Raw genomic sequence first — 26,923 nt, forward strand, 5'->3', positions numbered from 1 at the left:
AACTATTTCTCTCTGAATCTGATTTTGTTCATTTGGTAAATGAAGGTGAAGCATAGAGAACAGGCTTGATGGTTGAGGGAATAAGGGCAGCCGTTGTCGCAGGGTTGGTGGTTGTGCGGCGGTGGTGGTGCGGCGGAGGAGGCAAGGAGGCTAAAAGCAGATGAGGCAAGGAGGCGGCTCATATTTTTAGGGTTAGAGATTCTTTTAGAATTAGGTTTAATTTGTAAACCGGGTCGGTTTGTAAACCAGGTTTGTGTGTAAACCGGGTCTGACTGTAAACCAGGTCTGTGTGTTAACCAATTCTGTGTGTAATTAAACCAGTGAATAAACCGATATCATTTATATTTTTTTTATCATCAAACCAATTATATTAGAATTCAATTTAAATTTTAGATTTGGGTTAAAATATATTAATTATAATTTAATTAGTAAGTTTAATTAATAATAATTTGTGTTTCAAAAAAAATAATTCTAATTTGCAATGGATTGCAACGAAAGGTTCGGTTGTAAATTTGCAACGGAAATCAGTTTTGTCGCAAATTTGCAACGGAAAATGTTCCCTTGCAAATTTGCGAGGAAAGACTATCCGTGCGAATTTGCGAGCGTTTTGCAAGTGATTTTAATTTGCGAGTAGCGATTTGCAACGGAATGAGTTTGCTCGCTAATCTATTGCAATAAGCGATTTGCAACGGAATTGCAATGCAATTTTCCCTTGCAACAGACAAGTTTTCTTGTAGTGACCGTTCCGTAGAACTTCATGCTGCCTTTCGAAGTAACCATAGTTTGCAGCAAGAACTCCATCACTATCGAATGAAGAACCATCAACGATTGAAGCCGGTAAGACCCGTCGCCACCATCCGCAGTAGATCTGTCAATTAACTTTTCTAAATAGTTCAACTGAATCGAAAGTTTTATCTTTCCAAACCAATTGGAAGAAGCATACGAAAGAACAATAAAAAACCTTGCCTTTGGCAGTAAAATAGTAACTGGAAACAAAACAGATCCGAAAAAGAGATGCAAAACGAATTAAACAAACCGATGTCGGAGCTGAAAAAGCCTCCGATCATCGGCTTGAAACTATGAAAAATCTCTCTTTTTCTCTCTTGACGTCTAAGGTTTTCTCTCCAAAACGGGAATATTCTTGGCTCTGACTAAATATTCTTCCGCAGCTCAAGCGCTTCTCAAGATCTTTGATCAGACTAACATTACCTTCCTTTGATTCCGCCAGTCTCATCCTCACTATCAGTTATGTTATTCACCACCATGTATGCACCCAGAGGCGAATGCCGAAAACTTTTTGACTGGGTGCACAATTAATTTAAAACTAAAAACACTATGTAAAGACTAGAGCCTGAGTTAATAGTGGGTGCACAAGGCTATTCTAACTACATTATCTATTAGAACTATAGTGATTTTACCTTAAAAAAATTTAATACCCATATTTTTATGGGTGCACATGCACATCTAACTTAGAGTGGCTTCGCCCCTGTATGCACCTACAATGTGGTACAATATACCATAATAACCATATATCAAACATAAAACCAATACGAACAAAAGAGGGATTAAGGCCATTATTATTTGTTTGCGTTTACGTGGAAAACACATGCAAATAAACCATAATGGCACCATAACTAACCATCCAAGTAGTGGTTCTCTTTAATAGCACCATGTCCTGAAGTTTCCATCATGAGATGGGTCTCGATGTCATCTCTGTTCAACTCTACTCCCTTGCCAATCACGTTTATGTACCCTACTCTGTACAAACAATGTCTCCCTCCTCTCTCCGTTATAAACCTAGTGATCCCCATACTGGTCCTTGCATCCGTCACTATTGTACTTTAATATATACAAACTAGATTTTGACTCACGCTTTTAAAAGCGCAGGATTATTCGGTTTACAAAACTTGATTTATTATAAATTATAATTTTATCTGTAGTTACATATTTTAATTTTTATATATTTTTAGCATGCCTCGCATTTGCTTTAGTTTATTTTTAAAAGTTTATTATTAAAAGTTAAAAACTGAATCGGAGTAGATAAAAATTCAGAAATTGAATAAAAAATCAAAATTAAATAAAAATTCAGAAAATCAAATAAAAAGCAGAAGTTAACTAAAATAAAAATTATAAAATAAGTAAGATTAAATTGAAATATTCAAAATTAAATAAAATTCATAAAATTAAATAAAAAATCATAAATTTCATGAAGAACGATGTTTTGACAACCATCAAATTGACATTTTATAATTTAAAAATTAGTGTAGTACATGAATTATGCATATCATCGTTGAATATAACAGTTGTCAAAAGTCATTGTTGAAATATCTATTGTCATTTTCAGTGATGATATCAGAAATTATCGTTAGAGATATGTCAAAATTGTCATTGTTAATGGTTATATCGTAAGTAATATGTTTTAAACTACTATTATCAATGATGATATGTCCGTTTTTAAAGTAATCTTGTAATTTCTTAAAAATATATTTTTTAGTAAAATATTTTTGAATTTTCTATTTTCTTGTGAATGATGATATGTCAGTTTTTAAACTTTTTGAACTTTTTTCAATTTTCTGAACATTTTGAAAATATTAGGTATAGATTAAGGGATTTTGTTAATGAAATCTTTTACATTTTTGTTAGTGTCATTTTCAAGAAAAAATAATTAAAGCTAAATATGAGAATATTTAAAGCATATCCGTTTGGTGAAAACCCAAAAAATTGACACAAAATCAATACTATACTAAAAGGTAAATAACTTGAAAGGAGAGAGTGTCCACGTCACCCATTTAATTCAGACCAATGAGAGACCAGCAAACCTCCACGTCGAGCCTTCCTTTCTTCTGATGGGCTTGAACCGAAATTGTAGTTTGGGCTTCAACGTCGCGTTGGTTGTAACAGCCCGTTAGCCCAAACCATGCTCACTTCACTTTTCTTGCGTAAACCCTAAGCGCCGCGTCCGATTGTCGATTCGAGTCCTGTTCATCTTCCTCTTCCTTCCGTTTGAGAGCCAATCGTCTGTGAAATCAATTTCTCCCCACCTCTTCGCACTCTTTAATCCTCCATTAACCCCATTAATGGGGTCCGTTGGCTGCCTCCTTCGGATCTTCTATAAACCCTCCACTTCACGAAATTGTATTTACATCCAAATTGATTTTCCTCTCTCCAATTTCAATCGCGATGAAGACTACCGGTTCAAGCGACTCTGTGAATTCGAAAAGCGAAGCGGCGGCCCTCTCCGCTCCGGCCATAAAAGAGATCTAGATAAGTTTTGCAAAGCTGTCATTTTTTAAATTGAGCAGTGAATCTGGCAGTGTTGTAATCTTCTTACTCTGATTCTATTGAAAACCATTTCATATACAGATGCTCTTCGCACCAACAAGAGAGAATTGGTTGTGGCTACACGAGTGTATGTATTCTTATCTCTTGAAAGTTTACTTGAACAAGCATATTTGATCTTAATGACACATCTGAGAAATCAACAGGGAGAACACTGGAGTAAGAAAATGAGAGAACGAGATGGAGAGCAACAGAGTTAAGTGACGGAGAGATTGAGATGAAGAGAACTGGAGAAGTCGAGATATAGAGACACAGAGCAAATGATAGATAGTACGAGATGAAAGAAACAGAAACTACAGCAAAATATGAAACGAGTACTGAGAGAGCGAATGAGCGACGGAACAAGTGAGTAAGATGGAATTTTTTAATATTTCTTCTGGTCGGATCTGCTTAAATAAGTTTCGCTATAATCAAATCAAGGAACAATACACATAAGTTTAAAATTGTTTATGCTATTTTCTATTTCAGACGAAGTGGTCTTGCTTGATGTTATTTGATCTCCATATATTGGTTGTCATTTACGATTCTTAAAGGTAATCAAATATTTTCCATACATGGGCTTTTGACAAGGAAGAACCAAGAGATACAAGGAGATGTCAATGAACCAAATCTCGATGCTTTTCTCATGATTATACATTTCTTCTTCTTTTGAGCTTATGAAGGTATTTTATTTTTGCTTAGATTAACTTGGAATATAAAGCTAATGAGAACAGGTTTAACTACTGTATTTTTATATACGCACTGAAAATGGACGAAGAAGCGTGAATGGAAGATTCTGGGAATGTCTGAAACCATGTACGTTTCTAACCAATTTTTATTTTACTAGCTTTCGTCGTTTGATGATTTGTAGTGGATCTTATCTCAGATTCTCGACATAATTTACAGCTTCATACAGACTCTAAGTTGCAACGATACTTTTCCTGCATTTGCTCAAGTTTTGGAAAATTAGATATACCTATCAAGTCTAAGTTATTCATCATTATGCTTTGTATGTAGGTTTCTAATTGCTACAATCATGGACAATAAAGCTCAAGGAACTCAGTAACCAATCCAAACAACGCCTGATCGTGTGAGAATAAGTAAGAACTTATCATGTTTCTGCATGTACTATATATTGATATGATTATAAACACAAGGGCATATTTGGCAGGAGGAGATCAAGGAGCCGTGTTTTTGGTCATTTTCTCTTAGTCACAGATATGCAACAACCAAGAGCTATAGTCACAACCATACACTACAAAATCCTTCATACAACAAATTCTATTGAGAGTAAATTTGTACAGGTTCATACAACATATTGTTACTGTTGTTGCAACAATATACATTGAGAGTAAATTTAAGGAACTTTCAGCCTTTTTATTAGCCACTAAGAGATGTGTAAGTTAATTTTTTTTTGAGCAAAGTGTAACTTAATTTTTAAAAAACATTTCTCCATATTAGCCTCCAGTTCCCTCACTGCGAGGCCATTGATATCTGCCATTTTGGGTATAAAAAGAAAAATGGAGGTTCACGTGAGTGGAAACCACAAAAAGGACAAAAGCTCAGACTACACTCTAAAGTCTTACTATAAATCGACATTTCCTGCTCTTGCAGAGTCCCTATAGCATCGGGGATGAACACAATCTCAGACGACTCTAGACATGACAAGAGCAATGCTGAATTTGCGGTTGCCTAAGTAGTTCCTACGGGTTCTTGACCACAACAAGCCTCTTAGAGAAGTGAGGCTATAAAATCCTGGGCTTACATACAGCCATTGTGTATGTTGCAGCTGGACTTTTCAAGAACAAGAGCTTGCAGAGTTTGTATGTTGATTGAAGCCGGATCGAGAGCTTTGGCGTTGAGTATTTCCTATGTCTATTGACTAGATTCTCTGCTTTGCAATGAGACTGGTTCATCGCGGGATCCACATCTTCACGACGGTCGTTACGAGGCTGCAAGGAGGTAAGAGGTGATAGAGCACTGGTGGTAATCATAGAAGTGCAGATTAATTCATCGTTTGAGGAAATTGATTTGGCGAGAACTCCGCTTCGAGATTCAGGGAAGCAAATGAGATTTATTGGAATCTGGAAACAATAGTAGGAGCTAGGAAAATATGTGAGGCAGATTCACTCGAGGATATGCCAGTCACTGAGCCAAAGAGCATTAGAGCTTTTTCACGCTTTGCAACTCTATAATGAAAAATTTCTCTGCTTTTGATTTCCCATACGTGGAGAACCTGAGAATTTCCTTAATAAAATCCTTTGGAGAACTGTTAAAACAGTTGGTAGGATGATAATAACAACATTCATGAACGAGGAAAACGATCTCGATATGTTTTGGAGTACATGACCATATACTTCGAAACAATTTTTAATAATTTATATTTTAAATTTTGAAAATTAAATTTCAATTATTTAAAAATAAATAAAGTTTTATTTATTTATGTCAACAACTATTTAGTAAAGCAAAAAGAATCTATTTATTATTAAAATCATGTATACATGTACATATAATTGATTAATTTTAATAAAATTGACAATATTTTAATCAATTATTTACTAAATCAATCATAATTGATTAATTATAATTATAATTAATTAATTTAAATATTAATTAGCTGAATATGAATCATAAGAAACAAGTATACTGAATAATTTTAAATTTCTATTTTTTATAAATTCAAAAATGTAGCTAATAATAAAAGGCTATAAAGAAAAAAGTTAATAATATCAATTAGTCATAACTACAGTGATTCAGATATTTAAGTAACATGTTAAATAAAAACTGAATTCTCAGATACTATTAAAGAAATTACGTGTGTTCTATACGTATTTTAGAGGGTTTTTTTAGTTATAAAAATTAGAACTCAAATCTCATAGTTTTAGATAAAATATTATAATTGTTTAACATAAATCACATCAAATTCTCATGCAATCATCTAGAAACTCATCAAAACTCAAATTGTTTCAAATTTCAGATTCGATTCATCTCCTTAGTAGCATTATTTTGAATGTTTATGAAAATTTTAAATGTCATCATTAAAACTTTTTTATCCAGTTAAAATATATTTATTTGCTTCACAATATTTCACGAAGTCATGAATATTATAAAACTGTTTACTTAGACATTAAAAATATTGTTTATATAGTTCATTGTGATATATGCACATTAGTTACAACATAAGTTCGCATAAAATTTTAGAATACCTATGAAATTTCAAATATATAAAAATATTTAACAAAATATAATTAATGTATATAATGCATTAAGCAGATAATAGATTTTAACCTACATGTGATATTGAATTCATCTTAGTTTTTATAATATATACAGTATTATGCACATATTAAGAATAATTTTTCTAGAATCTAAAGTTTTATAAAAAGAAACAAAAATTTGGACGTAGAAAAAAAAGACTGTAAGTAATTTTTTGATATATTTTATCTAAAAGTGAAAAAGAATGAAACAAAATAAAATAAATGAGAATAGAAAAATATATATTGCCAAAATTTAAAACAAAATAACCGCGCGTAGCGCGGTAAAAAACCTAGTAATTATAAAACGTGAAAACATTTTATTGTTATTGATTTTTGTAAATAATTAGATTGCAAACTTTTTGTTTTTTTTTTGTCAGCGCAAACTCTTTGTTATCGAGCGTGATAACGCAGCCATGTAAATAGCAGTTCCACTTTTTCAGCACACGTGTGCCTTAGGGTTAAAAAAATCTTGAATGGCGTTGACCCTTAGCATTGTATTTTTAACGTTCCTATAAACGTTGCTTTTTTTTGCGTAATTTAGTGCATCTAAATCACATATCTTCTCCACTTCAGGAGACGTTAATCCTCCGCTCTTGGTAAGGAACTAGAGACCGTTTCTTGTACACGGTAAATGAGAATCCATCATATAATATACTCTTGGTAAAGAACTCGAGACCGTTTCTTATACACGGTAAATGAGAATCCATCATAATATATGAATTATAATAATACTTCAGTCCGTTTCTTTTTTTTTGATCAAACCACTTCATTACTTAGAGAAAATAAGTCTTACAAAACACATAAAGAAACTAGTCCTCAATAAGAGGGAGGTTCTGCAACTCAAACAGAGCCAATTTCGCAAGGGCATCGGCAGCTGAGTTAGCGGTACGTGGAATAAAATGAAAAGAGATTACAGCAAGAGAGCTCGCAAGCTGGGAGATGTCGCACAGAATGTTGCCAACAGTCACGTTCGACTCTCTCTTAATGATGAGTGAGATCAGGGTCTTAGAATCTGAGAAGACTTTGAGACGTTGAACTCCTTGATTAGCTGCACTAAGTAGAGCAGCCTTTACCGCCAGGGACTCTGCTACAAGGGCAGAGGAAACAAAGCGACGGTTTGAAGTAAAAGAAGTTGGGGCAGCACCACCAGGGGGTTGAAAGTGCCAGCCCAAACCACAATTCCCCGATAGTCCATTCCAGGCAGCATCAGTAAAGAGCCTCCAATCGTCGGTACCTGAAAAGTTTTCCAAATGAGGGGCAGGGGAGTTAGTAACAAGTTGTCCATCCTGGACCAATGAGTTAGACTTTTTAATAATGGAATCCTGGGCTCCTTTCCAGACTCTAGCATCTTTAATAATCTTCAGTACTGTCTCATCAACAGAATAATCCTTATCTTCAAAGAGGAGCTTGTTCCTGTTGGTCCATAGAGTCCATAGAAGCCAAGGGAACAGAGGAGTGTCGCCTACACCCGTAGGGGGAAGAGATGCCATCCTACGAGAGGCTTGTAGCAACTGGCTAATCGATGTGATGGCTAACGGGAAAGGCTTGAAATTACTTGGAAGCAGGTCCCAGACTTGTGCAGCATAGGGGCATTGTAGTAGAACCTGGAGTTCTGTTTCTGGGGAGCCACATCTCCTACAAACACCAGCTGTAGTCATTCCACGACGTATGAGTTGCGATCCCACAGGGAGGGTTCCGATCATAGCTTTCAACAAGAACTGTTTGAGTTTCGGAGATGTGTTGAGCTGCCAAATTCTAGCTTTCCAATTAAAGCCATTTGTCTCCACATTTGATCCATGTAATTTTGCTAGAGCATAGCCAGATTTTGTTGAGTAGTCCCCGGATGTTGTTGCCAACCATACAAGTTCGTCAGGACGTGGGAAGCTAGGGGGGATTAACTTGCGGATATGATTCTCATAATGGGGCAGGTGCACTCTGATAGCTGAGATATCCCAATCATTACTTTGCTGGTTAAGAAGGTCCTTGACTCGAAGGGATATGGTAGCTTCTGTCGGAGGTCCAATGGGAGCTTGGGGAGTATCCAGAGATAGCCAAGGATCGGACCAGACATTGATGCTCTGTCCATCGCCTACCACCCATCCGAGGCCTTTGCGGAGGACTTCCCTCCCCGCTAAAATTCCCCGCCAACCATGGGAAGCAGAGCGAGGGGGGACTGTATCTAAGAAAGATGCATAGCGACAGTATTTCCCAAAGAGAGTTTGCACCAGCAGGGAGTGGGGATCCTTAATAAGCCGCCATGCTATCTTTGCAAGCATAGCATCATTGAACTGCTCAATTTCTCGGAACCCAAGACCTCCAACACTCCTCGGTCTAGTTAGTCGGTCCCATGAGATCCAGCAAATCTTCCTAATTTCAGGAGATAGATCCCACCAAAATCGAGTCAATAAGCTTTGGATTTGCTTACACAACGATAAGGGAAGCTTGAAGCAAGACATGGTGTATGTAGGTAGCGCAGTGAGTACTGATTTGAGCATGATCAACTTCCCAGCTCCCGAAAGGAATCTAGATGTCCAACTAATGGCACGTTGACGGATACGATCAAGAAGGCTCGCAAAGATGTCACGTTTCTTCCTTCCAAAGTGCTCCGGGAGACCAAGGTATTTACCGAGCCCTCCTTCTTGATGAATGTTCAGCGTCTTTCTCACTCAGCTCTTGACTTCAGCAGGCGTCTTGGAAGAGAATGTGATGGCTGATTTCATGACGTTTATGCACTAGCCGGAGGCTGCTTCGTACTGCGTGAGAATCCGGCAAAGGGCGTCACAGCTAGTGGGGGTTGTTCTCGTGAAGAACATGGTATCGTCGGCGAACAAGAGGTGACTTATAGCCGGACATCCTCTCGCCACTTTCATGCCCGCAAAGTTTCCCCGCTCCTGCTCTTGTTTGCATAATCCGGAGAGGACCTCCGTGCATAGAATAAAAAGGTATGGAGAGAGTGGGTCGCCTTGTCTAATTCCGCGGCTTGGCGTCACAGATCCCATTGCAGCTCCATTGATCAGGAAGGAGTAAGAAACCGAGCACACACATTCCATAATCCAGGATATCCAAATTTCATGGAAACCGAGTCTTCTAAAAACTCTCTCGAGAAAACCCCATTCGATCTGATCGTATGCTTTGCTCATATCAGTCTTCACCGCCATAGAGCATCTGACCCTAGCTCCGGAGGTTTGAAGATAGTGCAATATCTCGTGAGTGATCAGAACATTGTCGGAGATAGCTCTGTTCTTGACAAAGGCTGACTGCTGTTTCGAGATAAGGTCTTGGAGGAGGGGTTGAAGTCTCATCGTGAGGATCTTTGCAATGATTTTATAGTGGGTGGTGCACAGAGCAATAAGCCTATAATCTGCAACTTTCCGCGGCCCGGTGATCTTAGGGATTAAGCGTACGTGAGTCTCGTTTTGCCGTCGGTTAAGTGAGCTGGTATCAAATAAGCACTGAATGTCTTTGACCACATCTGGTCCAATGATATCCTAAAAATTCTGGTAGAAACTCGCAGAAAAACCATCTGGTCCCGGGGCTTTATCCGGATTAATTTCAAACAGAGCCCTTCTGATTTCTGATGCGTCAGGGATGGATATAAGCTGCGAGTTCATCTCAGGGAAAACAAGGGGGAGGAGCACTTCTTCCACTACATCCCGAGGGTCGTTGGCGTTATCCTGAAGGCGTGTCTGTGAGGAGAAGATATCAGAATAATATCTGGCAATTGTGTTTGCGATTTTGTCTTCCTCATACTGAGCGACGCCCTCTTCATCTTCTATTACCGAGAATTTATTCACCGCACGTCGTCCTCTAGTAGAAGCATGGAAAAAGCTGTGTTTCTGTCCCCGCAGTTAAGCCATTGAATCCTGCTTCGTTGCCTCCAGAAGATCTCTTCTTCCTTGTAGTGTTCCTCAAGCTGTTGAGTAATTTCGCCAATGATGGTAGGATCAGGAGTAGCGCTAGATAGCGCCTCTTCCAACTTTTGCTGGGTCGAAATAATCAGACCTTTTGAATTGGCATTTTGAGCTTTAGTCCCTTCCATGATCTTTCTTCTGACTCGGCATAACTTAGTGAGAACCGAATCATTTCTGGGATTCTGCCATTGCTCATCAACCAGTTTCCTGATCTCAGGTTTATGCACCAGTTTCCTGTCAAACCGAAACAGATTCCGCTTTCTCGATTTGGTGGCTTGGAGATGGACTAGAATCGGCCTATGGTCGGAACCTTCGAACCGGAGGTACTCGCAGCATCCAGTAGGAAAGGACTCTGACCACTTGCAGTTACCCATTGCACGGTCTAAGCGGGATTGAATGAAGTAGTTGTATCGGGTTCCTCTCCAAGAAAGGGAATCACTGGAATGTTGTAAATCCCATAGACCATGCTGTGAAACGAAACTCCTAAAGGCGAGGAAGGAGCCTTCCCAGCAGAGGGGACCGCCCACCTTCTCAGAATTATCCAGCAGGTCGTTGAAATCGCCTACAATGAGCCAAGCTACTTCATCTCTTCCTGCTCTAATCTTAGACAGTTGGCGCCAAAAGGTAGCTCTATCCTGTGCTTGCAGGGCACCATAAATGAAGGAGACAAACATAGATCTCTTGTCTCTCTCTAAATGTGTGTCAATGATGTTAGGAGAGGAGAAGAGAATATCAACACTTACAGAGTCTTTCCAAGATAGGGACACGCCCCCACTAAGTCCCACTGGGGGCACTGTGAAATGGTTGGTATAGTCTGATTGTCGGAAGCGTCGGAGGACAGCCTCATCTTCATTCTTAGTCTCCATAAGAAATATAATCTCTGGAGAATTCGAGACTTGATTTCCCGCAGACGCTGGATTGTCAAGGTGCTCCTGATGCCTTGACAATTCCAGCTCAGTAGAGCTAAGGAAGATCGTTTGGGGGGCCCGAAAATCCGCCCCCTTCTTCTTGATAGACGGGATCAGAGTAGTCCTTGGAGGTCCTGACTGGTTAGTTGGGACAGTCCCCTGTTTTGTCGATGCTCTGCGCTTTGGTGAGTTCTGGACCTTGGAGACTTCTCTTCTTGAGGCTTACTCCCTGTAGAGGGCTGCTCGACATACGTTTCTTCTGTGTTGGTTTAGCAGGCAGAGCTCTCTTTTTTGTGGCACTACGGGTCACAATTCCAAGAGGTGGGAGATCTTCCACATCATCCCCCACCGGGAGGGGACCCAAACGCATTGACACATGCACTCTATCTTCGTTTAGAGAGCGGATAGGTGATGCACTTCCTTGGATGGCAAGAATCCCAGGTGGTCTCGATCCAGAAGCCTTTGAGTTGCTGTTGAAGGGAAATGTTTGCATATTGTCCTCGAGGTATTGGATTTCAATGTCCTGAAGTCTACTGGAACCCGAGGAGAGTGGTTGACGTTGAGTTCCACAGTTCCCATTAAGGGGTACTTTCCCATTTGAGGGTAGTGAGAGCCTTTCTCTAGCTGAGACTCACTCAGTGGGAGGAGTATTATGACTCTGAGTCTGACCTGAGAGTCTCTCTAGAGCTGGCACTCTTTCACTGGAGTAGGGATCTTGTGGAGAGACTTGAGATGGCCTTTCTCTTCTCTCAGATGAGAGTTGATGAGGTCGAGCAGAGGATTTCCCTCTCGGAGAATGATATGAGCGAGACGCAGATTCTTCTGGAGGTAGAGACTTGTCTTGGCTTCTCAATCCTCCAGAGTTTCCTCCAATGCCTTGTGTTAATTGACGGCGCTGCTGTCCATGAGGGGGGGGGGGATCTCGTCTCCCTTCCATCGGGTCTTGATCGGTACTCTGAGCGATAGTATTGAAGGCTTCCCAACCTAGAGTGCCCATCACGTGAGTGTGTCTCAGAGTGGAAGCTTCTTCGCGGTGTTTGCTCATTGGAGGTCCCTTTAGCTACCCATCTTTCCTCTCCTCTGATGGAGCTTGAGCTGTGAGGCCATTGAAGCTTTTGTTGAGTCGCATGTTTAACAAAGGTGTCAACCTTTGCCTGTTGTCTCTCATGATACTTGTGCTTTCTTTCTTCGAGTCTGTTGATGGTATTCCTCGGAGAGGTGTCCATAGAGCTAGGACCTTTACCGCGTAAGTCAGCAGGTACTTTGGAGGGGCAGTGAGAGTCTTCATGAGTGAGGGACTTACACTTGAAACAATGTTTGTCAAGCTTCTCATACTGAAGTTCCACCTCCTTTATAGCTCCAGATGGGAGGTGGATATCTCTCTTCATTTCAAATGGTTTCAAGCCATTAAGTTGGACTCTCATTATGTTTCTAAGAGTCATTTACTACCTCGTATTTTAATCCATTCAAGCTAAACCTCAACTTCACCGCATTCAGCTTCCTTCAACACAAGAATCATGCCATGAACGTTGCCATTATGGTAGACGATTTGCTCTCTTCTGACTGTCTCAATCTCAGTTCCATCTCAAAGTTCATGGAAACCCAATTTGTGAATCTCTAGGGAACCGGCTTGAGGTCTATCTGTGCATCTCCCATCTTGACAGTGGAAGAAAGTCAACATCGTTGACCTTTTGTGTTTCATCCAACAATATACACATATTCATTAGTTGAAGAGATTCTAGAATTTCATGGTTTGCTTTATTTCTTCAATAGTATAAACAGATTGGGTTATAGTCGATATGTACAGCTAAAGACCAAAGCAGAGATAAAGACAAAATTGTCTTTCCATGTACAGAAGAAAATAAACAATCACATCTTCACGGTCTCTCTTGAACATTTCAGAACCTTAGTCCAATCGTTTAGTTGGCGTCCATGGTGACTTATTCAATCCTGAGAGAACAATCCAATCTATGCATAAGTAAAAAACGATGAGTGTTATTAATATACATTCACGTCCAAGGCCCTTGCAGCCTAGACCATCAGTCCACTAAAGCATGATCTCCATCTCCCCACACTCCATATTTTTTAGTCTAAGAATCATGTCTTGTTTGACCTTCCCATTTCTCCAAGTGATGCTGCTCTCTTCAGTCAAACAGTTGGTTCTTCCGGCGGATCCTCTTGATGGCCGAACCATTAGGAGAGTTTCTTGAAATCTTACTCCATCTGACGCTTCTAGGAAAGGACTTATGTCTATTTCCCAATCACACATTTTGTCATCTCCCAAGAATCTGTCTTTATCAAACACCGTCTGCATTAAATCATATGAGCCATAAGCAATGCATCAAGTCATCAACAATGTGAAGCTAATAGATTAGATCAACTAAACATGTTGTGTTGTGTAAATGGCAAGTGAAGGTAAGAACACAGTAGTTGGCTTCCCGGGGAGAACAGACTGTTGTAATAGACGTGAGAGAGCTTACCAGCCGAATTGGATCATACACATCTTTAATGGAAAGGGTGAGTTGTTCGTTCCACACTGGATATTGGATAACAGTTACCATTGATCACATGCGTCTTCAGTTTATGAAGAAACGACCAAGAAAATGGTTCAAAAAGAAATGAAAAAAAAACAAATCCACGAATAGAAAATCACATAGTAGTACTGATAAAGAGGATTTCACAAGGTACAAACAAAGTACAAACACAAACCTCTAGGCCAAGTCACTCATGTCTTTCTTTCTTTTTTTGTACAACAGTCAATCGTGTGTCTCATATGACAATTTCCTGTTTTAAGAACCGTTTAATAACGGAAAGAATTACATTGTAAGGCAGTTTCAAGATTATTATTACACAATAAGGCAGTTGTTGCTACTAAGGTAGTTTTATTCAACCAACCTCATTTCCTTGTTACAAACTAACTAAACTAGTCTAGATTTCCGTGATTTAACCTAAGTTTTTACTAGAAAACTCTCTTACTAATAAATAAAGCAAAGTGGGGTCACATCTCTCTCTCTCCTTTGTCTCCTTCTTCTTCATTTTTCTACGGTTTTGTGAAATAAATTCTGTTTCTTCAGATTTTTTTTCTCAAAAAAACTTTGTTTAATTATTATCTCTATCATTATGTCTATCTTTTGAGATATGTGAAGCTATATTTCTCATGGTGGTGTAAAGATGATGTACATGACAATATTAATGGCAGAGATCGATTGAAGCTTCAACCATGGTATCTTTGTGCTCCTACGTGCTCTGAAACTCACACAATAAGCTTGAGAGCAACAATTGCTAATTTGAATATTTTTGCATATTTGGTCCCAAACTTATTTGTTATTTTTTAAGATTAAAGATGTGAATTAGGATTGAAAGCTATCACATCTCGATAAAAATACATAAAAACAAGTTGAGAATGTAAAGAATCGTGGAAAATAGGAGAGAAAGGTGAAGATTATGGTTTTTGGTTGACCATGGCTAAGGAAGAAGATGGGGTTATTTTCGTAATTTTGCAACATTAGTGAAAAAGTCATGTGTACATTACATTTAGACAGTACATGTGTACACCTAATTTTATATTATATGTCAAACTGAATATAGTGTACAAGAAAATAGGTGTACACATGAGTTGTGCATTTTGTAAAATCTTTGTAATATAAAAACATAATTTTGATGTGCAATAAGCATGTTTTGAACATATGTGTACATAAATAATATATAATACTGTACATAACCACGGTTGTACACGTGTACATAACCACAAATGTACACATGTGTACACGATCACGATTGTCCACCTTACATAATGTATCCATCAGTGTCTACATGTGTACACCATCAAAATGTGTACAACAAAATGATGTTCATGTGTACAACCAAATGATGTACAACCAAATAATGTTCCTGTGTACATACAAATTTTCCTATCATGTACAATGATTCACTTGAATAATTGTGTCCACGTGTACACCGGTGCATAGACACTCACATGTAACACATGTTTGAAATACATGTCATTATACATGAAAAGTATTTATATACGTATGTTCCATTCACCAGTGTACATGTGAGTCATTGCACATGTGAGGCAACACATATGAATATGGATAACATACTAACATACACCAGTGTACATGTGAGTTATTGTACATGTGGACAACAATATTTTGTGTGTATATTGAGATGCTATTTAAATGTAAAATAAAACTTACAAATGTATGTTATATATTTCTAAGTGGAGTGACTAAAGTATTGAAATATCTTTACTTACCTGATTTATGGGAACATGTTAAAAGTCAGTGTGCTTTGTGATACATGTTAGATGTCCAATATGTAGATATATGTTTGAGATACATGTTACATATCCAATATGTTGTAAAGTTGTGTGTCTTCATTAGTGTACATGTGTACATTAAAAATTGATGACATATCCAACAAATATGGTAGTGTACATGTGTACAACACTGGAAACTTGTATATATAATGGTAGATTTTGATTTTTAGCATTGTATACATATACCATCATGTACCAATATACACGAAAATATAAATATATATGTTCATGTAATTATGAAAGATATGATCTTCACAATTCAAAAATATGAAATCAATTTAAAAGAGTATATTTGCAAATCAAAAATCTATGGATCAGAAATGAATATATTTAAATTTTTAGGGACCAAATGTGCAATAAAGATAAAATTGGCCATTGTTGCCTATCAAGCTTTTGCAACAACGGTGACGAGAAAGAGGCAGCAACGAGACATACGAGATGGAGGCAGAGGTTCCAATCGACAAAGGCGGAGATAGAGGTGGCTACAGAAAGCGGAGGCATTGATGTTGAATTGAAGAAATTTTTTATGAAGGTTTCAAATTCTTTTGCCTCTTTTTGTATTTATTTTTGGATCTGTAGATTTGCAGAAAAAAACTCCATCAATGATATATAAAATAAAAGAGAAAATAAAATTATGATGCTGAAAAATAATGAGTTTCAGAAAATATTTAGGTTACATGGAAAAAAAAAAGTTTGGTTGATTTTAGAGAAAATAAAAAAGGAGAGAGGACGTTGACAAACAAAAAAAAGAAGGAGAGAGGAAAGATAATAAAAGTTATCAAATGTGGGACCATCTTAGTCATCTGGTTAGCAATTGTTGATTTTAGTTATAAGAAAGTACCTCAATAGCTTAAACTGTCTTTTCTTGTAATAAAAACATCAAAACTGCCTCTGAGTGTTAATATCTCCGCCCCACTATTGAATTTGAGAGATAACTTTATAACAACATCTATCTAAATTTCTAAACTATTAAAACTGAAGTACAAATAGATTTAATCCTGAGTTTTGCTCAATAATTACAATCATATGCTATTGGCCTTAAACACCGTAGTTTTACACTTTCCTTAACACATTCATTTCCTATACCAAAAAACGTTAAATCATCCTGTTCGGTACACAATTTTATTAATTACATTAGACCAGCAGGTACCTTATACTATTCAAACCAATACTCCAGTCTTAATAGTTGACCAACCAGCACATACCTTAAATTATTCCAATCTAATACTCCATTAAACCTATTAAACCTATGACCGGTAGTTTTTTCTATTAGCAAACCCATTACAAACCAAACCAAACATTCCATCACGATTTATTAAGCATAGTCTAATCAATATTAAGTTTATAGTTTTATATTTTTGTCAATTAATATTCTATATATATATATATATAGGTTTAGATTATGCATACCAATGTTTTGTATATTGATCTAGTCAAGGTATTGTTTAGCTAATTTATGGTTTAGCAAATAAAAATTAACTATTAAATTTACAATTTATTTACAACCATATACCACTGAAACAATTAATAAACTTATTTTAAGCATTTAATATATTTTCCTTATTTAATTAAAATAAAACTACTACTTCATATAATCAAGCTAACTAATAAATTTAACATATTTTGATATTCAGTGAAAATGGTCCATGTAGTAATATACAACTGAGACATTTATAAATATTTATAAATATTTCTATAAATTATATTAAATTATATATTATATATTATATATTACATTGAGGGGTGTCCAATCTGGATATCGGTTCGGCCGGTTCAGTTTTTTTTTTTTGTTTTTTTTTGTTTTTCGATTTATAAAAAATAACTACCATATTAAAACTATATTTATTTTTGTTTGGTTCGGTTGGTTTATGTACCGTCAGTTTTTTTGTTTATTCAGTTTTATACCAAAAAGCATAAATATATTTAGTTTTTTATAAACTTTTGTGAATTTTATGTCGGCTTTAATATAGCACGAATATATTTTGGTTTTCAAATAGACTATTTTTCTTTTTTTTCTTTTACTATTTAAATAATTTGTAAAAATATTAAGTTAATATTAGTGATAGTTTTTATAGAATAAAATAAGAAAAATTTGTAATCCATAATACTATTAAATAACTAAATATTAGCACACATATTTGACAACAAAATATTATATTTTGTTTAATTTGATAAAAAAAAATATAACTTACAACAAAATAACATTTGCTTTAATAACTCTAGACTTGCATGATTGAATCCCACGTACATGTTACGCAGCCTAAATAATTGAATCCCACATCCAATTAATATTCTCCAACAAATGATTTCTAAAAAATATTTTTAATCCAATATAAAAATAGTCACCATATTTCACTCTTCTTGCGAAGTAAACAAATAATAGGATTCATAATCTTGTGATTTTATTTATTTAAAAATGGAATATTACCTTTGGAGCAACAATATCATTTTTTTTAAACCTATATTCTACTTTCATCTATATATACTTCTCGTCTGTTTCTTCTCTATCCATCCACAAATCATATAAATAGTGATTCTCTTCTTAAAAATGCCATTGACAGTTCTTAAAGTATATTAACAGTTCTTAAAACAAAATAATTTAGAACGACTGAAGGATTATTTAGAAAAAAACGACTGAATGATTATTTTCTTCAAACAAAAAGACGAACGACTGCAGGATTATTATTCTGAGCTGATAATAGCTATTAGAGAACATTATATGCGACATATGTATAAGATACTGTTTAATATGGATGAAAGTGGTACGATATAGACTGATCGATGACAAAAACAACGTGTGACATGTTGAAATGCATGGACCTAATACGTACCTTTGAATCTAGAAGAGTTTGTTGTGCTGTGCGTATGATTCTAAATAAATGGACGTGAGGAAATTGTGGAATCTGGCTAGTGGCTAATTGAACAGACACACACTGGCTGGACAAAAACTAAAGAGAAGCCGTTTCCTATTTTATTTTAATTTCTTGTATTCTTCCTAATCGTTACGTTTGAAATAAATTCATCAGCTCTCACATTAATAATTAATTCTACGGATGATATTAGTTTCGAATATGCTCTTCAATTTTGTAATTATAATATAAGGTATATACTATATGCCACTCCTTCTTTGACTAAAGGGAAATTCAAATTTTGGCCGTTTATTTGACTGGCATATGATGTTTAAACATCTTTTAACGTACAAGTATGATTTGTGCCAAACAAAAAAAACGTACAAGTATGATTTTTAGCTTGCCTGTAAATTTTTTGCGGTCAGCTTAATACAATGGTCGCACAGCCACGATCATAACTTTCGGTAAATTAGGAATGACATGGAAGATTTTGAAGCTACTAGGCCATCTACTCTCATCATGTATTAAAATTAAAATCCTGATATTTTCTTTATTTAGGTAGAGGTCCATGATGTGCAAAAATAGGTAGAGGTGATGTTAGAACTGAAATGAAATGATTCCATAAACCAAAAAGTAACCAATATGACTTTCTTATGAGGGCAAAACCTTGCATTTACATCCAAAGTCATTTATATGCATATATATAAAAACCACCTTTATCACTTTAGTTTTTACAATGGGAAACATATACACAAGAACTTGAAAATTGGAACACAGTCCATAAATAATCTCAAATCAACAAACACTAGTGACACGTGCATAAACATTCTAGTTAACCAGAAAAGAGAAAGAGTTTGATTTGAATTACATGAGGAAGATCATCAATTGTGAACATGACAAACGTAATTAAATTCAACAAAGACTGAGCCAACAAGATGCAAGTATAGTAAATCGAAATATATTTGTCAGCTGTTTATTGGTTATTCCCTCTGTTTCTTAAAAATAATTTAACGTTTTTTTTTGTTCCACAAAATATTTCGTTTTAGAATTTCAATGCAATCTTAATATTAATTAGAAAATACATTGATCTTATAAATAATTTATTTATCTCAAAACTTATTAATTAAATAGATGTGATTAATGAAAATTTTCAGTCATTTTTTTAATATGAGTGAAAATGTATAAATGACATTTATATGAAATGGATAGATGATATATTTTCTAACACATGCACATTTATGAAGTATATTAAATAAATGTCTCCACGATAAATTTGTAGGCTACTGTATTTCTGCCAGATTGCTACAAGACAAATAAAAGATGTTAATTTTTTATTTTAAAGATGTTAATTAACCAGACAGTTGAGCGGATCAGGATAATTAAGATGGAAGAGATGATGACAAGAAGAAGGTAGGTTAGGTGTCTACATAGATCGTGAGATCATAGTGAGACTGATAGCTTTCTGAGGAAACATGTGAATCTTTATCTATGCTTCGGTTGTTTTGGTCCTATCTGTATCTTCAGTCATAAACTTTTAAGCTTGGCTCTGCCCCAATCAAAGATCATAGCCCCATGTAATTCTTTCAGCACCTGATTCTGTTTCCATGATAATTCCATTTACATACACATAAATCACGTTATGAGAATTTGATTGTACTTTTTATAACATAAGATCTTCATGCAAAACGACTCGACATCTTTATAAAGCTTTGTCTTCCGCCGTTCCTAGTTCGATTAACCCAAAACTAAATAACTTATTAATTAAGCTCGACTTTATTCTGAGGATATTATAATTATATAACTCGATAAATACAAAACGGTTCTTCTGACTTTTAACACTTGCAAAATTTAGAAGAATGAGGAAGATACATGAAACATGCTTAGCGGCCAACTAACTAACTAATCGACCATTTTCATTAATTATAACTAAGTCTCTATTCAAAACATGTTTTTATGTATTTGAAAGCTTTTAAGCAAAAAAAAAAAAGAGTTTTTAAGTATAGCCTTAAATTAAAGTAAAGTTGTCGAGATTGCTATTTAACCAAGCAACAGCAACTGTGATATATTTTTGGGATAATTTGTAAAATACCCTATTTAGGATTTGAAAATTGAAAACCGCATTTCCTATTTTATTTTTTGAAAAATACACTTCTTTAATTATGAAATAACTTGTTTACCCATGATATTTCAATCATTAATATATTAATTCGAAATTAATATATAAATTGGTAATTAATAAGAATAATATCATTAAAATTATTTTGTTTAAGATAAATCTGTGTATTGAGATAAATATGTTACTTTATCGTTTTAAAATCAGACCACTTCATTTAGATGGCTATCCCCTGCGTATATCATCACATATTTACCAAAAATATTTCATAACAGTAGAATAATTTTTTCAGTGAGACAAGTCAAGCAAAATCAGACCAAAAGGCAAAAATTTCACCACGACGGAAATATCTTATCTACTTCCAAACCGAAATTGACGAGCATGAGCCAAGGCAATGCCATCAATGAAAGTGAGCAAAGGATTCCACTAGTGTCTCTTAGTTTCACAAAAACGGAAAAAGGTTAGTGTCTCTTAGTTTCACAAAAAAAAAAAGCTAAGTGTCTCTTCTTCACGAGACAAGGACGACGAAGAAGACAAAGAAAGAGGGAAGCAAACGAGAGAAGAGAGTGTAGAGGAGAGAGAGCACTCTCTGTTTGGATTCCAGAAAAAAATTCTTACATGTCTTTAACCAAATACATATCTTTTCTTTATTCATTAACCAAATTCATATTCAGCATCATAGAAGAAAAAAACATAAGCGTGAACGTAATCAGTGTTGTTTAAACAATATATCTGAATTAGAGAAATATTAAGAATGGGCAGTTATGTAAATTTATATGTATATAAGTGTATTTTTCTAAAAACTTAAATATAGGTGTAATTTTCAAATTATTTTCTTATTTGAGTGTATTTCTCCAAATTTTCTCTATATTTTTTATGTTAGTATTATTATTTTTTTTAACTTAAAAAAAAAAAAGAGATGACCAATCACATGTTCTAGTGCCCGCGTACAGTGACGTTCTACTAGAAAATTGATCCTTACCAAAGGACTGCAAGAAGCTTTGTTAACACCAAAATCAAAAAAATGGGACCTACATTATTTTATAATAAATTTTTTTGAGCTAAGGATTCACATCATTTTACCGTTGCTGCTGCTCTCAGATACTACGTTTAACGATGAAAACTTCTTGGTTTTTGCACTGAAATGATTAATATAAATATACTGTATTTCACAACAGTGACTTAAGATTTTAAAAAAAAAACTTACTACGTTCTAAAGTGGAAGAAACTTGTAACTTTTAAGTTTAATATGGGGAGGTTAATTTGTATTGTATCAGTGGAACCTCAAAGCAGCAAGGATCAGCAAGGTTCAGGAAAATGTGGTCCAACGCATTGAGCTATTTCATGTTGCTCAACTTCGACAACGATCGTTTACCATTTATCACATCCTATTCTACCAAAATAAAAAGTGAGTTCGATATGTATGTCACAAAAAGAAATCAGCTTCATCACCTTCCCTATATAGCCGTCCACTCTAGATAATTGATAATTGATTATTGATTTTATGTTCTAAATATGAATTCCGAATAAATATGTATCTTTATGTGATAAGTTTTAGTGAGACATTCATTGTATATCTCTTACAGCCCATGTCCATTTGCATAAATTTGTCTGAGACCTTGTGGTCAAGTGATAATGAAAGGGGTTTGGGACGAAACACGTTTTAAGTTCGATTCATTTGTTATGTGAAACTAAATTACATTGTTTCTGGAATACCTATACAGATATGAGTCCATATTTACTGTCCATTTACAGATCTCGAAAACGGATCTATCATAGATTATATCCATAACCAAATTTGAGTACAAGCCTATCAAACATATGTTTCAGGGCCAGTGTCCTTAAATATATCTTAAGGGCAAAATTAACAAAAGATAAGTTAATTCAGTTGGCTTAAGTATAGACTTTTTGTTTGCTTGTGCCAAGTTCGGTTCCCACCATTGTATAATTTAAGGGCCATTTTTTCTTGCTTCTAGGCCTAGAATTATCAGGTCCGGTCCTCACTATATCTATTCTTAGAAATTAGTTTAGACTTTTCTAGAGATCTCGTATATCTCGGAATTAATAATAAAAAGCAATTTAGAACATATTATTTTTTAAGTAATGTAAACGCATCAGAAATACATATCATGCAAAATTCTGTAGCATCCCGAATTATGATATATGAAAAAGATTAAGATAATTGATTTGACTACATATGTCACCAAAGTGCGCTTATCTTTTCCGACACATATCCGTTTAGAACTCTACAGTTAAACGTGCTTGAACTGGAGTAGTAAAAGGATAGATAACCTATCATGAAGTGATTCGCGATACCATGTGAGTTAGGACAAATCACGGAAAAATGTCATATGGTGACTACATGGTTAGTAAATAATGATTTGACCCTTGGAAAATTATTGCACCGTCCGTCAGATGGGATGGGATTCACGGGCCAAAAGAACGGACGTAGGTGGCCCATTACTCGTGGACGGTCGGGACGTTACAAGTGGTATCAGTGCTAGTTAGCCATCTCGGTTTCTGATCCGAGAGATGTCTTGAGACATGACATGAGGCAGTAATATGGATGTTGCATTCTTTGAGAAGGGATGAATCGTAACATCCCGAATTATGGCATATGGAAAGGTTTACAAGAATTGATTTGGCTATATATCTCACCAAATTGCGTTTACTTTTTTGGACACACATCCATTTAGAACTACACAGTTAAGTGTGCTTAAGCTAGAGTAGTAGAAGAATGAATAACCTATCGAAAGGGATTCGCAATCTTGTGTGAGTGAAACTAAAACATAGAAAATAATCATGTGGTAATTGCAAAATCAATAAATAATGATTTTGAACTTTGGAAAATTAGTATCTTTTATTTTTAAGATTTTATTTTCAAATCATTCAATGTATTAAAAATAAAATATCAGTTAAGTAAAATTATTTTTTTAAATAGAAAAAAACTTGAGAAATGAAGAAGTTAATTTTTTCGCAAAATCTAAATATCCGAAAACCTGACCCGAAATAACCGAACCCGAATTAAAAATACCTGAATCCGACCCGAAGTATAGAAATACCCGAACTGGTTTTATACTCCTATACCGAAATATCTGAAAATTTGAAATACCCGACCTGAACCCGAACGAGTATCCGAACGCCTACCCCTATATACACGGGACAAAAAAACACGTTTTAGAAAAAGCACCAAAACGGAATCTTGGGAAATCTCGCACTTTCTGCCAAAAAACTCTTAAACCCTAACTACCTTATTTAAACACACCCCTCAGCTCTAAACAATCACATTCATTCTCCCTCTTCCTCACAACAATCTTCTCTGCCTTCTCCCATCGACAAAACCAAAAAACTGCTTCTCCCTTCCTCTGTCTCGATCATATTTTCTCTGTGGAATAGTTTTGTGAATGGTGGAAACGAATCCGATCGGTGATAAGTTTACTTTCTCCCTTCCCATCCAAAGAGCGAGACTCCTCCTCTCTGCTTTCTCTTTCGGTTCCTGCAAAGAAGGCTGGTACTTCCGCTGCCTCGGCCTCGACCCGTGAATCTCCATCAACAACTTCACGTAGATTTAGGGTTTTGCTTTGCTCTGTTTTTCTTTAAAACTTTCGAAGATGTTGCTCTACAACAAGCAGAAGAAGAACGCTAAAGGAAACAGAATCCTTGTCAGCATTACGGTTCTCGGTAGCGCCGGTCCGATCCGGTTCCTTGCGTACCAAGAAGATTTAGTCGCTTCTGTTATCGACACTGCTCTCAAGTGTTACGCTCGTGAAGGTCGTCTCCCTCTTCTAGGATCCGATTTCAATGATTTTATTCTCTATTGTCCCATGGTTGGACCTGAAGGTAAGTAAACCAATTAGTTTTTTTCCCAACTCGAATTGTTTTTTTTTTTGTTAATAGATTTTTTTTTAATAGAATTGGTTTTTACTAAACCGGTTTTTGGTTTTGTTGTTGTGATAGCTTTAAGCGCGTGGAAAGGGATTGGAACGCTTGGTGCGAGGAACTTTACTCTGTGTAGGAAGCCAGAAGAGAAGAATAAGGTGGTTAAGGATGGTGATGGAGCTAGAAAAGGAGGAAGCTTTAAGGCTTGGATCAACAAGTCCTTCAGCCTCAGAGTCTCCACCCATTAAATTAAAGATTCAACTTCTATGTTTTTGTTTTTTTTGTTCTTTTCTCACCATTGACATTGCTGAAGCTTAATTCTTCTACATCTCTCATTCGTAGGAAATAAAAGTTTCAGTTTTTCTTGCAAATTAGAATAAAGGGTTTGGTGGCTTCAAGTAAACATCGTTTGTTTTTTACTTGTCTCCAAACACGTTTTTAATCGTGAGAAACAGAGCTGATTACAGTGGTATGTGTTGTGTGTGCCCGTAATGGGGGGAATAATATTATTACCGTGTGTACTTGTGTTATTGTCGTAATGTGGTGAAAAGGAGACATCATTGCCAAACTCAAAAAGAAGTTGATAAAATATGTTATGATAAACAGAAGAAACAATAAAAAGTACAAATGAATGAACGATCGATACACACTAGAGTAGATTCCGTACTAACTTGTACTCTTCTGTCTCCTCGTGGTGCATTCCACAGTCTTGCCGTACTTCGCTTCTTCATATCACAGAAAACGACAAACTGTTTTACTTTCGTCCTTGCACACGTCTCCTAATCCATCACGGAGATTTCTAGATTCCTCCACAAGTATTAGAACGACACGATGTGTTTTGTGTCTCACAGAATTAACGTGTACATCATGGTAAGATTTTGAGACATGTAGTAAACTATTATGACTAAGCTCTAAGGTTAATCACCATACACAATTTACTCCACAAGAAAATATAGATTATCCATTTCTTTCTAGTTTCCTCATATCCCATACTTGATACTTGTGGTGGCGCGTGGTTGTTAATATATGTTGTAACTTGTAAATTAGTAATTTGAGGTACATCTGCAAACTTGGACAAAACTAACACAATTTCGGTAAGGCAGCTAGAAGACTAATGTAACTAGTACTGTATATGTGAACAAACAAACAAAGAAAAAAACTATTGTGGAAAATATCAGCGAGAGATTCAAATAAACGAAGGGCTTTTAAAACCCAAACTATTAGAAGTAACTACTGCTCAAGGGAGACCCAGTTATTAAAGTCCAAACTATTAATAGATGAAATACTAACTAGTGCTCAAGGGAGACCCAGCTATTCATTCTCAATAGAAAACAATTTTGATGCTTATGGTGATGAATAACCATTTATATCGTACCCTTCTCCTCTATTCTTTTGAAAAGTAACAATTTGAAGTAAGCTAAATTTAGAGGTGAAACTTTAGTTAGATTTTCGAACACGTTTATTTCTTCAAAAAGAAGAATTGCAAAGCCCAACAAGTCTTAGGAAAACACCGCACCAAGGTCACAAGATCATTCTTGATCACATGTTTCGTTTGTTCACAGGGGCAAACCCACTTAACGAAAAGGTCTTTTAAGACAGCAACAATCAGAAGACAAGTGCCTCCCACTCACAAGTATTAATCAGTAGCAACCGCCACGGAAAATGTGTTTTGTCTAGCACATATTTTCAGAAAATAGAACTATGGTTTGACCAACGAAACGAAATATGTAGGTATAGCATCAGAAAAAGTTTTTAACCATCTACTCCCTCCATTTTATTTTATTAATCGTTTTATCAGAGCCGGTCCTAGGAATTTAAAGGCTAGAAGCCAAAATGAAAAAAATGGCCGAAAAAATTAATATGATAGGAGGGTGATTCGAACTCAGGCATGGAGAGTAATGGACAGTGACTATTTAACCACTACACCAAAGGGAACTTTTGAAAAATTGTGGCCGGTTTTATTGATATTAATTAACGGCCGGAAGCCATTGCTTCTTCTGCTTGTGTCTAGGGCCGGCTCTGCGTTTTATACTTCGACACACATATTAATAAAACATTTAGATTTGTATATTTACTAGATAAAAACATAATTATCAATACACATAACCAAATTTCAACCAATAGAAAAATAGCTTAGAATAAAAAGTCAATAAATTTTGTATTAAAATCATAAAATGACATTTATTTTAAAACAAAAATTTTGCTCTAAAACAACATCTAATTCGAAACGGAAAAAGTATTTTATAACTGAAAAAGGCAGAAGGTTAAACAAAGAAAAAAGGGGATCCAAAATGAAATATCTTGAAATATTGTTTAAGCTGCAAAATATTTTGTTTTTATTAATCAATACTATTAGGGAAAAACTTT

The 26,923-nt window shown here is 35.6% G+C and overlaps 1 protein-coding gene, 1 long non-coding RNA gene and 1 pseudogene across 3 annotated transcripts; 2 read left to right on the forward strand and 1 right to left on the reverse strand.

Moving 5' to 3' along the window:
- Positions 1–2,813: 2,813 nt before the first annotated feature.
- LOC108840341 (uncharacterized) lies at positions 2,814–4,773 on the forward strand. Of its 2 annotated transcripts, XR_008939046.1 has the most exons (6): positions 2,814–3,409; positions 3,486–3,684; positions 3,808–3,872; positions 4,021–4,134; positions 4,336–4,418; positions 4,490–4,773. It is a non-coding gene; the product is annotated as an uncharacterized LOC108840341 (long non-coding RNA). The 2 variants fall into 2 exon arrangements; XR_008939045.1 differs by lacking the exon at positions 3,808–3,872 and having other exon boundaries at positions 2,863–3,409.
- An 8,527-nt stretch (positions 4,774–13,300) lies between these two features.
- On the reverse strand, positions 13,301–13,977 carry LOC108831796 (protein C2-DOMAIN ABA-RELATED 9-like; annotated as a pseudogene).
- Positions 13,978–23,880: 9,903 nt separating this feature from the next.
- On the forward strand, positions 23,881–25,077 carry LOC108840519 (uncharacterized protein At4g22758-like). The gene is made up of 2 exons (XM_018613346.2): positions 23,881–24,517; positions 24,635–25,077. Exons 1-2 carry the CDS (start codon positions 24,289–24,291, stop codon positions 24,802–24,804), a joined length of 399 nt encoding a protein of 132 aa, XP_018468848.1. The 5' UTR covers positions 23,881–24,288; the 3' UTR covers positions 24,805–25,077.
- Positions 25,078–26,923: the final 1,846 nt, after the last annotated feature.

The sequence above is a fragment of the Raphanus sativus genome, chromosome 2, assembly GCF_000801105.2.
Source record: "Raphanus sativus cultivar WK10039 chromosome 2, ASM80110v3, whole genome shotgun sequence".
In the NCBI taxonomy this organism is placed as follows: Eukaryota; Viridiplantae; Streptophyta; class Magnoliopsida; order Brassicales; family Brassicaceae; genus Raphanus; species Raphanus sativus.